The 13,749-nt window shown below is 40.7% G+C and overlaps 1 protein-coding gene across 8 annotated transcripts in view; it reads left to right on the top strand.

Moving 5' to 3' along the window:
- Positions 1-13,749, top strand: part of MIB2 (MIB E3 ubiquitin protein ligase 2) — a 143,365-nt gene that overhangs the window by 14,702 nt on the left and 114,914 nt on the right. For all 8 annotated transcript variants that reach the window (XM_064525452.1, XM_026096560.2, XM_026096557.2 and 5 more), the window contains 2 exons: positions 7,164-7,450; positions 10,031-10,202. In XM_064525452.1, the coding sequence (XP_064381522.1) occupies positions 7,204-7,450; positions 10,031-10,202 (419 nt within the window). In that variant the 5' untranslated portion in view covers positions 7,164-7,203. The remainder of the gene's footprint in view (positions 1-7,163; positions 7,451-10,030; positions 10,203-13,749) is intronic.

Raw genomic sequence — 13,749 nt, 5'->3', positions numbered from 1 at the left:
TTGCAACTAAAATATTGTGGACAGAAGGCACCAACCTATTTTCCATTTCTTCCAGTTATATATTACTATAATTTCTAAGACCGTATTGATAATCATATCTGGACTGTTATTTTGTGTTTTATAGTAGATTAAGAAAGAATGTTAGGTCATGATTCTGGAATGTGATTGTGTTTCATGATGGACTATTTGTTCATAGTTACTTTAAACTCCAATAGGAAGCTGACATTTTTCCTTGTGAATCATTTCTGGCAGCTGTACCTGCCCTTGCCTGGAACAATTATGGCCCAAACAGCTTTGAGGAAGGAGCAGGAATGTTTGTTTTAATGTGTGAAGCATTTCTGCTTAAGAAGTAAATAATAATGGTCTCTGCCAAGACTTAGACTGCATGCACATTTTAATGCCTCTTGTAAAGGTTTTGAACGGTTCTTTACTCCTGTTGTGTTGCATCACCTACCACCCCTGCAGATTAGATGGGAAGGCAATGCATTTGGTGCCATCTTGTGTGGAAATGGAAGATTCACGTTAAGAAGGCAGCCTTCAGATCAGTGAGCATTGTAGCAGAGATAACTCCATTAACAGGATCACAGGTGTACAGCTGAAGTACAGTAACTTTAATGCCTGTTGGAGTCCTAGACTGTAAGATCAGAGCTGTGGGATGGGTGGATTTGCAACTCTTATGAGACAGGTTATATGGACATGCAGGACCAAGGGAGGCTTGATGCGTATGATACCAGTAAAAGAGTCTGTTTTCTTTTGGATCCAGCTCAATATGGGCTACTGATTAGATGATTTGTGTCCTTGCAACCTGGTAAGAATATTTGTTTCTGGCCATGACCTGTGGTATCAATAGAGATTGCTGTATATTGGCAGTTCTGCAAACTGACACCTGAAGTTGGTATGTCATATTGCATCAGTTAGTAAATTCACAATGCAAGGTGCAATGGTGCATTTCTCCAGGGCTTTTTCTACAAGTGTCTTTATTGTAGGCTTGTGTATTTCAGTGGCAATCTGAAGAAGGGATGTCTGTAGCATCCCTTTAAGTAAAGAGCTGGGAAGGTGTGTAGAGAAAACAAGGTTTTATCAGTGTGTGGGTTACAAGTTTCTATGACCAAGGCAGGTCTGAACTGAGGCTGACATTCTGCTGTTAGACTGCTCTGTTGAGCCTGTGTCACAGAATCTGTGGTGTGTCAGCCTGCTCTGCTGTTTTTAGATCAGGACCATACTCCTTTATACTGTAGTGACTTAAATGTTATGGGTTTGAGGCGCTGCCTGGAATATTCTTTTATGCTGAATAATTTTTGAAACTGGTACTGCCTTCCTTGAAATACCAAGTGTTGTGAAGACTGCGATGCTTCATTCATTCCTAGGGAGAGGGGCATGGTCCACTGAAATAGCATAAAGCTTTTAGGGTTGGGGAACGGCACTCTCTCTTCATCTAACAAATCTCATGGATCATAATGTTTCCTCTTCCCAGTGCACAATTATTTTTCCCTCTGTTATTGCTTACCTCCCACCATCACCTCATATGGATCAAACAGAAGGATTTTTATTTTTAGGGCAAGCCACGTAGCAGTGATTGAACTAAGTTTCTCCTGTTGTACCTTTGTACTGTTGGCAATTTCCATTTGTTTTCTCTCCAGTGGGTTTGACTGTCTTGACTGGTTGATAGCAGCCCTTTAAAAAGTAGTTCTGCCTCTGGAGGAAGAGAAGATCATAAAAATCTCATTAGGTTTTGCAGTGCTTTCTAAAGAGGATGTTCTTTCTCTTTGATTAAATTCTACTTCCATAAATGCAGCAATGAACACTGGTGCACCTTAAACTTTCAGCAGTGTTGCATCTGTCTGCACAAAGGAAATCTAAATGAAAGCAGTTCCCAAGCCATCTTTTAGTGATGATTAGAAACAAAGATGCTATGAAGTTCACAAGGACATTTGCTTTTGCTGTTGCTCTCGTGTGAGAGGTGTTTAGAAGTCACAGTGATGAGTAGCAGGAAAAGCCTGAAGCTAGAGAAATACTAAAGCTGAACAGAAATCAAGCCCTTCCTGCATGCTAGAAACTTGAATCTGCACCAGCCTACTCCTCCATACATTTAAAAGGGGATGTTTGGCTGGAGGAAGAGTTTATTTTTAGGCCTCAGTAGTTTTAGTTGCTTTATGGGTAGGCAGTAGTGTTAGCAACATGTCACATGGCACAAAGATCCCAATGCCATGTCTGAGTAGGTAGCATGTTAGCTTGTCCACATTTCCATGGAGCAGGGCCTCGGAGCTGGTTTGTCAGGCAAGTTTGAACTGGCTCTATGTCATGGCAGTTGGTGAGATTGACTGTACTTCCAGAGTCTGCCCAGTTTGGCCCTTAGAATCCTGTGCTTTGAGATTTTCAGAAAACTTTGGGTGTTATGGTTAGCCTAAGAGGGACAACTAGAGATGCCCGAAGAGAAAAGAATGCTATGGTAGATTTTTTTTCCAAAAGTCAAAGCAGCAGCTTGGACCTAAATATTGAAAGCTGGTGGTAGATTCTTCCTGAACTCTATCTATTGTTCTGGTAAAGAGATCTGTAAATGAGGCTTTGACTGTCTGATTTAATTCAAAGTTGTGGATGTGTTGCATCTATGTTGTACTCTCTTCATTTACCAATTGCCATGGCAACAGTTGGAAAGGATATCCCAAGCTTTTACTGATCCCAGCACAGACTGCAGTGCTTACTGTGCATTATCTACTCACCCTTTCCTGTTCCTGCTGTAGCTAGCATTGATAGATAGCAGCAAAGACTGACATTTCTCTGAGACTGGGATTTTTTTTAACTGCTGTTACTTCTGGAAAATGGACACATTTCTTTCATATGCATCTTTGAAACTTCCTATATCCCAAAATCAATCCCAAAACTAATTTGCTGGGCAAGTGAAACTCATCACTGCAGTATTATATGGTAAGATGTATATGGAGAGTCTTCCTCAAAAATTCAGTTTTTTTGTTTTTTGTTTTTTTTTTTTTTTGGTGCTAAAATCATGCTGCTCGTGTTTCCTTGGTTCTCCCTTCCAGCTTTAATCTCTGTGCTTTTTTGTTCCTGTTGCCATTGTGTCTTGGGTAGCTGTTGCACATATTCCTGAATTTGAAATCAAGGGTTGATAACTGGAGTTCTGTGCCTTATTTCTTGCTCAGTTCTTTTCCCTCATACCCTGGTACTCTGGTATAAGGCTTTTGGATATTTTAGAGGAGTTATTGTACCTTGGAATGGTCTGATTAGTTTGCATGGTCTTCCCATTTGTGCTAAAGCTGTGAAGGTCCCTGTTTTGAATAAAGTACGGAGGTATCTGCTCAGCAGGTAAGGCCTCTTGTGTAGCTCGATCAGTCTGGAAAAAAAGCTGAAGTTTCTTGCCCTTATTTTTAATTATCATTTATTTTTTGTGGGGTTGGAGTTAAATTTGCCTATGACACTATGAAGAGAAGGGGCTTCCAGTTTGCTTGCTGGAGAGCTGCCATTTAAAAATACTAGCTGAACTGTAATTAAAGTTTAATCTAAATAGAAAATAATCTTTCAATCTTGTTATTTTCTTCCCCCCCAGTCATGGGGGAGATGCATTTGCAGCAACTAGTCCCATTGTTACTGATGCTGGGGGAGAAGTTTGTTTTTCAAGGCCTGCTTCTCTCCTTCTCTGGGTTTTTGTTCTCAAGGCTTTGGGGTGGTTGCTTATCATTTTGAATGAAGGTGATTTCAAAGCAGAAAATATCTCTGAAAAAGGGGGATGCTTGTGTGGATTTTTTCTGTCTGCAAATTAAGAGGATTTTCATGGTCTAGTTCCTGTTCCTGCCTGTTGCCCCACACACAGTACTGTGCAGAGAGGGACTGAATATGCTGTACAAGCGCAGTCATTACTGTCAGCATTTTGCTTTCACTTGGGGTTAGCCTGTATTGATTGATTGAGGCAGATGTGTGGTATACCTTTTAGAGCGTGTTTGTTTTGTCACCCCTATATGACCTCTTCAGGTTAAGTACAGGAACAGGGCAGAGTAACTGGACTGAGATCTACTGCCTGCAGCTTGCATTTGCTATGCTTCCTACTAGCAGGATGCGATATAACTACAATAACAGTCACTGTTAGCACGCTTGACTTCTGAGCAGGGCAGCTGGTAGTTTGCTTGACAGATTGGGATGGAAAGGTTCTTTGGGGATGAAATGACAATATCCAGTCTCTGGCAAAACTAGATTTAAGGGTAATGCATTGGGGCATTTGCTTGAGGTATAAACTATTGTATTGGGTCTTAGGGAAGGTATCTAATGTGCAAGCTGAAGGAAGGATATGCTCTCCTTTTAATCTCTGCCCCAAGGCCACTATAAATCAAACACTATGGACATGGGACATACGGATATGAATCAATGAAGGAAAATGGCAAATGTATCCTTGGCAGGATAGAAGAGACCACACAGGAGACAGCGAGGTTCAAGGTATAACTATGCTTTGGTGTATGGAATCATAAATGCTGATCCATGTTGTTCTGACTTCTCTTCCTGAGATGCCTCCTCATGCAGAAAAGAGGTATTTCCTGGTGCAAGATCTAGGAAGATTTTCCCAGAGGTCTGTGAATAGCATGCTTAGTAGAATGGCAGGGAGGAAATTTTCATAAATCACATAATTGTCTATTTGATTTGTAGTCGACTTCTTTCTTCAGAGAAATGGGAATGCATCCCATTCATGGGAAAACAAGCTTCCTAAAGCCTCCTTTTGTTAGTACTAGAGCCTGTAGGAGCTCTGTTTCAAGATTATGGTAAATTACAGGTAATTGATGAGTTGCACTAACAGGACAGTTGAACTCATGCCAGCTGAATATAGGGAGAATAGGAATTTCTCTGCACTCAGTAACGTCTTACAGGAAAATCCTAGAAAATGTGTTGTCTTTGCAGCTCGGGGCAGGTGGCTGAAACATTTTCTAGGTGAACTAACCAAAGCAATGTATTGAATTTGCACACTAATCCTGGATTGGCGGATTGGTTAGCAGCTGAGTTCTTTTCCTCTGATAACATACAGATCAGTTAATGTATTTCTTAATGCACTACTAACATCATTGCCAGTTGGATATTTTCTTAGTGTACCTTGTCTAGCAGGTAAACTGTGAGAAACTCTAGTTTGCTCAGTTTTTTTCTTTCTTTCTTTCTTTCTTTCTTTTTTTTTTTTTAATCACTGAAAGAGCATTCGAAGTGATGACAGGAATTTCTCAGAATTTGAATCTTGAATTTCTGGATGTCCTTATACCCTTCTGCCCTCCTCTTGGTTATTCCTCTGCCGTTTTGATTTCGTATCATCGTATTAAAAATGTAATGCAAGAAGAATTAGCATGTCCATCTGTTTCTCCTGCGTTCAAAGTAAATAGACCACAAACCACGGAAAACTTGTTTGTCTAACTTTCCTGCCTAGTAGGTTAAACAAAAGAGTGAAGGAGAGCCAAAGGTGATTACGTATGCGATGGTAAGCAGCTGATTACTTCGTGTATGGGTTGAGGGTTTGTAGAATGCTTTGGGAGGTGACAGAACTACAGAGAATGTGTTCTTGGTATGATATGAACAACGTTTAGAAGCTGAAGTCGTTCTTCCCTTATTTTCATGGTTCAATTCTAAATGGAAGTAAAGACAAACCTCTGCCAAAGGATAAATATGAAGGAAGAATGGCTCTGCTTATATTCTGAGGCATATCCTGTCAAAAAATGTATTTCACAGGACACCTCTATCAGAACAAATATCTGTCAATACGTAACTAGTTCTATAGTTTCATCTTTCATGAGTTACTCAATTTCATGCTTCTTGCCTGATACGAAATAATCTCAAGTGTCCTAATGGAGACTTAAGAAGCAGCAAAGGCATGTGTAAAAGATTTTGGAACTGAATTGCTTTATAGAAGAGACTAAAAGTGTCGGAATGGTCTAGGATGTTTATTGTTGCTCCATTAGGGCTGGTGCCACAACTGCTGCATTCCGTGTTTTGAAGAGGAGCCCACTCTTTATCTAAGATGGCAGTAACCTATGCTTTTTATAGCAAGGAGGTTTTTATAGCAATGTTTCTGAGCACTGAAGCTCTAAGAGTGTGAAAGGATACACAGCAAAACCAATGGCAAGAATGTGGTTATAGTACTGAGGAAATGTCTTATTTCAGGAGAAAGAAAGATACATTTTATCTTGTAACAGTAGCAACAAGACACTGCTTGCTGTATAGAAGCTGCTTCAGAGTCTTGTCTGTGAACCAGATACAAGCACAAATACTGGCACTGGCCTTCTTCTCCAGCCAGCAATACCATATCATTCCTGAGGAGGAGGCTTCTCTGAAGTTGGTTTACATCATAAAATTTGCACTGGGCTGATGTTTACCATCACATGCCCAGGCTGGGGGCATTTATGGGAAGATGCACCTCTTGCGAATGCAGGTGAAAATCATCTCTTTTGCATGAGTTTCATTTTAATTTGAACTGAAGCATAAATGCCACGAAGTGCAGCTGCCGTCTGCCCCATTTCTGTAGTTAACCAATTGGGGTTCACCTAGAGTTGAGACTGGAGCGAGAATGAATTACAGTCCTGTGAGTGAGGGATTCCCCTACCACTACCAGTGCCTTACTTCTGTTTCTTGTTGCTTGCCATATAGGTTGAATTTATGGATTTGATAATCAGTCTGATAATGCTAATGGTATGTAGAGACAGAGCTAAATATAAAAGCTGCCTAGATCTGGTTAAACTCCACCTTCTCTTGGGTATGTGTTCTGGGTTGAAGTGTGGCCTGATCCAAGTCAGCAGAGTGTCACTTCAGAGGAGCTCGGTTTTGATCTTTGGGTCAGCACAAACAGTTTTATTGGGAGTTTCAGGATATTCCTCAGTGATATGATCTCTTTACTCAGTATCTCTTTTCACGTTGTTTACACCAGAATGGGATAAGTACTTTGACCTGGGGTTTGAGTTCTTTTCTTTTGGGAAATGTGGAATATAGAAAACATCCTGGCCCTGTTTGTTCAGCATGAGTTTGTGCACCAAGGGTATGAGCTGAAATGGCATCCACTTTTCTTGCTATAAAAGTTACTGCTGTGATGTGCTGAGTGACATTACTTAATTGTATATTGTCTCATTGGGCATGCTGAACATGCTGCTGACAGTGCTGGATGTGTTGCTGATAATGGTGTCTGTCTCCAGGGCCCCCTATGTGGAAGATTTTTGAGGATTGTGCAGAGCAATGGACTTGGACCTCTATGCCAGCATGCAGGTTGGGATGCGAGTAGTCCGTGGAGTGGACTGGAAATGGGGCAGCCAGGACAGTGGTGAAGGGAACGTTGGGACTGTGGTTGAGATTGGTCGGACAGGCAGCCCAACCACTCCAGATAAAACTGTGGTGGTACAGTGGGATCAAGGCAACAGAACCAATTATCGGACTGGGTTCCAAGGAGCTTATGACCTTCTTCTGTATGATAATGCACAAATAGGTAAGTATGACATGGGCAAGATGCACAGCCACTGGTACTGTAAAGCAGTTTCCTTTAGCACATGTAACACCTGCTTCACCTGCCGCTTACTGAATTAAATGCCAACATCTCAGAGCTGTATCAGAGGCTTGACTGATGCAAGCCTTTTGCTACCACCTGTCCATGGATTGGTGCTAAGCAACAGTGTACTATCAGGCAGCTAATGACGACAAAATTCAATGACGAGCATTGCTTGGGTACATTTGTGTGCAGAAATTAAAATCTCTGGTTTAGTAGATTGAGAGAGCTTAAGAACTGGGTTTATTTGCATCCAGATCTCTGTTCAGCAGCGAGCTTTTTAGTGAAGCTGAGAAAAGTGACAAAACTTTTCTGTTGAATCATCTGTGAAAATGAGGCTGCTCCTTTGTAAGAATTTGTGTTCATATTCATATTCCCTCCTTCCTTTTGACTCTTTTTTTTCCTCTTTTGAATGTTGTCTCATAATTTGAAAGATGACATAGAATAGTTATAAGGTTTTAAACAGTAGAGACAAGTCCGAACTGCAGCTTCCTAACATACACTCAAACATTTCAGTTCAGGATGAATTCTAAATAGGAACCAGTGTCACTTACATATCTGACTCAACAGCTTGAAAAATTGTGTTGCCTTGTGGTTTTTAAGACTCCCTAAATTCATAGAAAAACAGGGCTGCATAGAAAAAAAGGGATGTGAAGAAATCATCTCGTCTATCATTCTGTTTTAAAGCATAATCAACTGTTGACTATTCTATGTTGTTCTAGGCAGATTTCAACATCTCCACATTACTGTTGGATCCAAAGTACAATGAGATGTTTTGAAAGTCTGCTCCCTTGCAAGCTTTGGGAGTAATTGTTCTGATAACAGTCTTGCTGACTTCGTCATGCTGTTGAATTCTGGCATGACTTTTAGCATAAGAATCCCTTAAGTCAGGAGATGGATATTTCATGCTACACATGAAAGGAGCATGCAAGTTAAGTGTTCAGTTGTATAGGGCCAAATTCTGCCACAATCCTTATGTTGTAAACCCAGAACAATGTACCTGAGGTTAATTAGGTTAAATTCTGCCCTAGGAGGGTCACATGTAGGAAGTATTTGACAGGTCATCTTGCCTTCAAAGACCTATGGATGCTTAGATGCTTAACATTATTTTAGAAGTTTGGGAAGGAAGAGGGAACAGGATATGGGTGTTCAAATCTGGTTATCTAAAATATATACAGAAATGTGGTAGAATTGATGTGCTTCAGTTTTATTTGTTTCAAAATTGCAGTGAAAGCTTAGATGACATGGAAACAAAAAGTACCCAGCACACCCAAATGGTTTCTGCTAAGACTCTTAAATCTACAGATAAGCATCTAAGTTCATTTGAGAAGATTCCATTTTGCTTTTTATTAATTTCAGTTTTGCAAACTTTTTTGTAACAGAAATTCATGTTTCACAGATCAGAAAGCGTGGATGTGGTAAAGAGGAAGAGGTGTGAGTGGATACAGATGTTGCTGCTTTTTTGTGGCCCTAATTTAAATGACTCTCATTAGAGATTGGTTGAAGATAAGAGTTCTTCACCTCTCTGCCAGTGAGCTGCTCTGGCTTTGTGTCAGTGCTGCTCAATCCAGACTATGCAAGACAGGAACAGTATTTTGATAAGTGAACTGAACTGCAGGGAAGAAAATCATACTGAAGAGAATGGAAAGGTGCTCTTATACAGCCTTATTGCAATGAATGAGTTCAGTTCTGTTAGTCTTTCCACATTCTTGTGACAGAAGCCATTAAAATTGAGCAAGCTAATCTGAAACAAATGAGATGGCTTCGTAGGGCGATATCAGCTCTATTCCTTGGTCTCCGTTGTCATTTAGGACAATATGTGAAGCTCTTATTAAACTTCGTAGTCAAAGTTATCATTTGTCTGTGTGGAATAAGCTTCCAAGTATTAGTTGCACTTCTTATGGTTAGTGTTGCCTGCCTTATGCAGTAAACAGCTCAAGAGTCAAGCATCAGAAAACTGAGCAGCCAAAAATTGTTACAGGTAAGTTATCCTGATATGGCTTGTTTGCTGTAGCTGTGCTCACTTAATGGAGTAAGGGCAGGAGTTACCTGTTGTTGGGTGAAAACCAATATATTTTTTTAAGCAGCTCTCTAATATAAAATCTCTTCTATTTTATTGTACTGGATGAGTTCTATTCTTCCAGTATCAGCTGCTCTCATTGGCCATGCCCATGCAAAAGAAGCACTAAAAATGAGTTGCCTTATTTTGCTTCTATGGTGGGAGAGAGCAGGCAGATGTAAACCAGCTTCACATCGAAACACATGTAATAATAGTGTGGCCTTGTCCTAACCTATCAAACTAGGGGAGAGGCAGGGATTACTGGCTCAAGCTTGATGCCATCTTAGTGCATTTATAGGGTTTCTGATTTGCTCTGATTGTGGCTTCTCACATCTCCTTCAGTACACAAGTAGCTTGTAATTTTTCTGTTTAAAACACGCTGATGTAGCTCTAGTAGCATTGTCAATCTTGTTTCTATGAATTTTGTGTGTGGATGTTATATTTCTTTTCTTTTGTTCTCTTAGGTGTCCGTCACCCTAACATCATTTGTGACTGTTGCAAGAAGCATGCAATCCGGGGAATGCGGTGGAAATGCAAAATATGCTTTGACTATGACTTGTGCACACAGTGTTACATGAACAACAAGCATGATCTGTCTCACCCCTTCGAGCGCTATGAGACAGCACACTCACAGCCGTAAGTGGTGCTATAGGGGAAGTTCAGTTAACCATGTTGAGATTTATAGGTCGTTATTCTATAGAATAATATAAAGCTTTATCTGGTGCATCTGGCTCGTGGAGCTGCCTGAGAAAAGAGAGGAAAGTTTTCTTCTCTGTTTTTTTTCTCTCCTTCCCTTCCCCTGATGCCCAAATTAAATAATGTCTTTGAGGTGCTCTGGTATTTGCTGTTTTCAGGTAGGTGAGTGACCATGGAGAAGCTGACAGGAATCTTGCACTCCCAAATTGTTGATTTCTTCTCAGAGTCTGTACTATTCCCTGAAGAATAGCATGTCATATACTGTGTACTGTACACATTAGCATTAGCAGGAGTGACTGTGGAACAGTATCCATAATTTTGTGCTCATTCATCACATGCCAAAACATGGAAGTCTGTTCTCCTGCCCTGAGGAAGAACTGAAAAATAACATTAACAGTAGTTTCATGTGGTCCTGCTAAGGTGGGCATGAAGATGAATCTTTTAAGCCCCTTACCTTTAGGAATGATCATACGAAATTAGCTCGTCTCTGTCACTGATTTTCTTTTCTTTTTCTCTTCTGCCTTGTAAACGTCACTGTACGTTGCACATATCTGTGAAGTAAAAAGTGTAAATTCTTTGCTAAAGACAGTGGTGTCTGATCCGTAGCTGTTTTTCCTCCCTTATGAGAAGCTTTCTTAGGAGTCGATGGTAGTTTTGCCAGTGTGGTTGAGCCAGGCTTCTGAGTGCTAGCAAAGGGATGGATGTTGCTGTCCAAAGATGTCCTCACTGAGCTTTGTGGCTTGTGTTTATCTAAAAGATTAAGATGTTTCTTGAACTTGCATTAATGTGGCAGTCTGTCCAGATGTTATTGTGAAATGAGTTTGGGACTTCCAGCATAGATACATATTTACATTCTTTCTTTGAGTATTATTATAGTTAGCTCCAAGTAGTTATTCAGAAGCACCTGCTTGTGTCTTCTGTTTAAGCTCTATGAACACTCTGCTGTTAAGGTATATGATCTTCCTCACATTAAAAAAATTAAATTGAACAACAGTTGATGTAAGAGTTTGCTCTATTGTAGAAGTGTCCAATTTACTGGCCGTTGCAAGGGCTCTGCAGGGGGTGCTGCTGCTTTGGGCCAAACAGTGATGCATTCTTTTGGACAACTGGCCAGCACTGTCACCTTTTCTGACCCTCATCAGGAACACTGATATTTTTTATCAAGAGGCAGATCACTAGGCAATTATCTCCTCGGAACTCCTATCCTCTGCAGAACTTGTATCCCTTTCTGAGTAGTCTGGATAGGTAAAGATGCAGAAAGAACAGCTTGTCTTTTCAAGACTCGTGTCTGATCTGTGTCCAGGCTGTTGGTTGAATTTGGGCGGTGGTGTGCTTGCTGTCAGTGTGAAGAAAGAGCTTGGAAGACTGCCAGTAAATTTGTCAAACCTGATTCTGTTCTATGCATGTCACTTGACTTTTCCCAAAACCCTGCAGGGGAGGGATAACACTTCAGCACCACTCTGGAATATCACCTGAGAAGCATTTAAGCACTGGAGGTCTCTGGAGATTGAGGTCCACTAGGGCAGAAGTTAATATCTGATGATGCTTGCCTCTTAATGGCTTTTTGGTTTATTTTCTTTTTCTAAATTCCTTTGCTTTTCTGTGAGTCTGACTGAGCCTGAGATAGAGAAGACGTGATATAAATATGATTTTTTTTAGTTGATAACAAGAAGTCTGACATAGGCCACAGTCTGTTATATCTAGTCTTTTCTTAAAACAACAGTGTTCTGACTTATATCAACTATGTGTTAGCAGGAACAATGCTCTTCCTAATACTGGACAGCTAATTAAAAAAAAATGGAGAGGAGGGGGCCCACAGTGTGAACCTGTTGGATGTGGCAATCTTTTCTGGGAGCCTAAACAAGGGATGAAAGGAAAAAGCAGCAGTAGTTGTAATTGGATTGTATATAATATCTTTCCTACTCTTGCTAAGTGGTAGGTGCTGAGTGTACCCACACTTGAGGGATGGAGAGAAATTAGAAATCCACAATGAAGAAGCTTCCAGTTGTGGGAAGCTGCAATTTTAAACATGAATGAAAGGTATGTATTGCAGTTCTTAAAGTTGCTAAGCTTGGAGGAAACAGACTGTTATAAGTGCTTTTTGTTTTTGTCATTTGATTGAGCTGGATGGTAGAATACTGTAGTATAACTTCAATGCAAGTGGTTTTTATGCAAGAGCTTTCATACAGGGAATTGGCAAACTGAAACGATTTTACTGAGAAATGTCTTGCAGTGCAGGAGAAGGAACAAGTGGGAACAGCTGTGCTTTAATGCAAATGTGATTCTATAATTTGCTAGTCTAGTCTTCTGTAGATTGCTCTGCAGTAAGAATGAAAAGTTCTGATTAAAAAGAAGCAAAACAAAATGAGAAAGAGAGATCAGCTTTGAACAATGATTTGAGGATTTCTTTGGAACAACTGAGGTCTGAGCTGTAAAGACAATGCCCTTAGGCAATGCAGCATCCTTTTTGAAGAACAAAAATTGCTTACTTCTCACTGAAGCCTTAGCAGTGCCAGTAGGAGAACAAAGAGACTATCGCATAGATCATTCATCTCATTTTTTTGCTCAATAAAGTAGAAGAGAAAACCTTTGGCAGCTCCCCAAGGACCAAAAAAAGCTGCCTAGTAAAAAGATGTAATAACTGCTTTGTAGATTCGGATTTTCTTAGGATTTTGTTGCTTGCTCTTGTTTGAAGGGCTATGAAATACAGAATGGGTGTCCTTTAGAGATCAAGATTCTCTTATTTCCTTTCTCCTGCAGGGAGTGGCTATCTTGTGATTATTTACACTGAGGAAATGAATAGCCCAAAGCACAGTAGTGCTTTGCTTTCAAGACCCAGGCAAAGTGCTGTGATTTGCCCACTGGGTTGTTAATTAAAGAAACTTATAAGGGGAGTGGATGGAGGGATAGCCCACCAAATTTGACAGTATCCCATAATCTTGGTTTCACATAACAGCAGAAGGGGCTACTTCTATATCAAGGTGGTGATCCTTGGGATTACCATCAAGGAGGTCAAATTCAGAACCATGGAATACAGCCATATTACGAAGCTTTCATGGGGACAGTGAAATGGACATGAACTGTCTCTCTAATGGAAGATCAAGAGCTAGAAGTTTACAGTCTCTCCCTGGTCTCAGCCCTTTGTGAGAGGTCATCACCATGCATCCCATCTTGCAACTGGTACCATTGCTGCTCCTCTGATGTAGGAAGCAAATGCCTCTAGTGGGACAGCTTCAGAGCATCACACGTGGGTGTGATAGCCTTGTGCAACAACTTGCTGCCACCTGCTCTTCTATGGCCAAACCCACAACGTAGCACCTGTGCAGCTAAACCTAGGCTAGACAAACACGTAAATGTTTGTAGCGGCTCCCTAACCCTAGGATTTTAGAGGCCTTAAGCCTGAACGGGTTGTGCAGAGTCATTTCATTTTCCTGGCCTCTAGCCACAAATTTCCCTTTTTCCCAAGATGAGGGACTAATGCAAGAGC

This window comes from Dromaius novaehollandiae, chromosome 24, assembly GCF_036370855.1.
Source record: "Dromaius novaehollandiae isolate bDroNov1 chromosome 24, bDroNov1.hap1, whole genome shotgun sequence".
NCBI lineage: Eukaryota > Metazoa > Chordata > Aves > Casuariiformes > Dromaiidae > Dromaius > Dromaius novaehollandiae.
The sequence above is the reverse complement of the archived record's forward strand: the minus strand, read 5'-3'. Positions and strand labels throughout refer to the sequence as shown.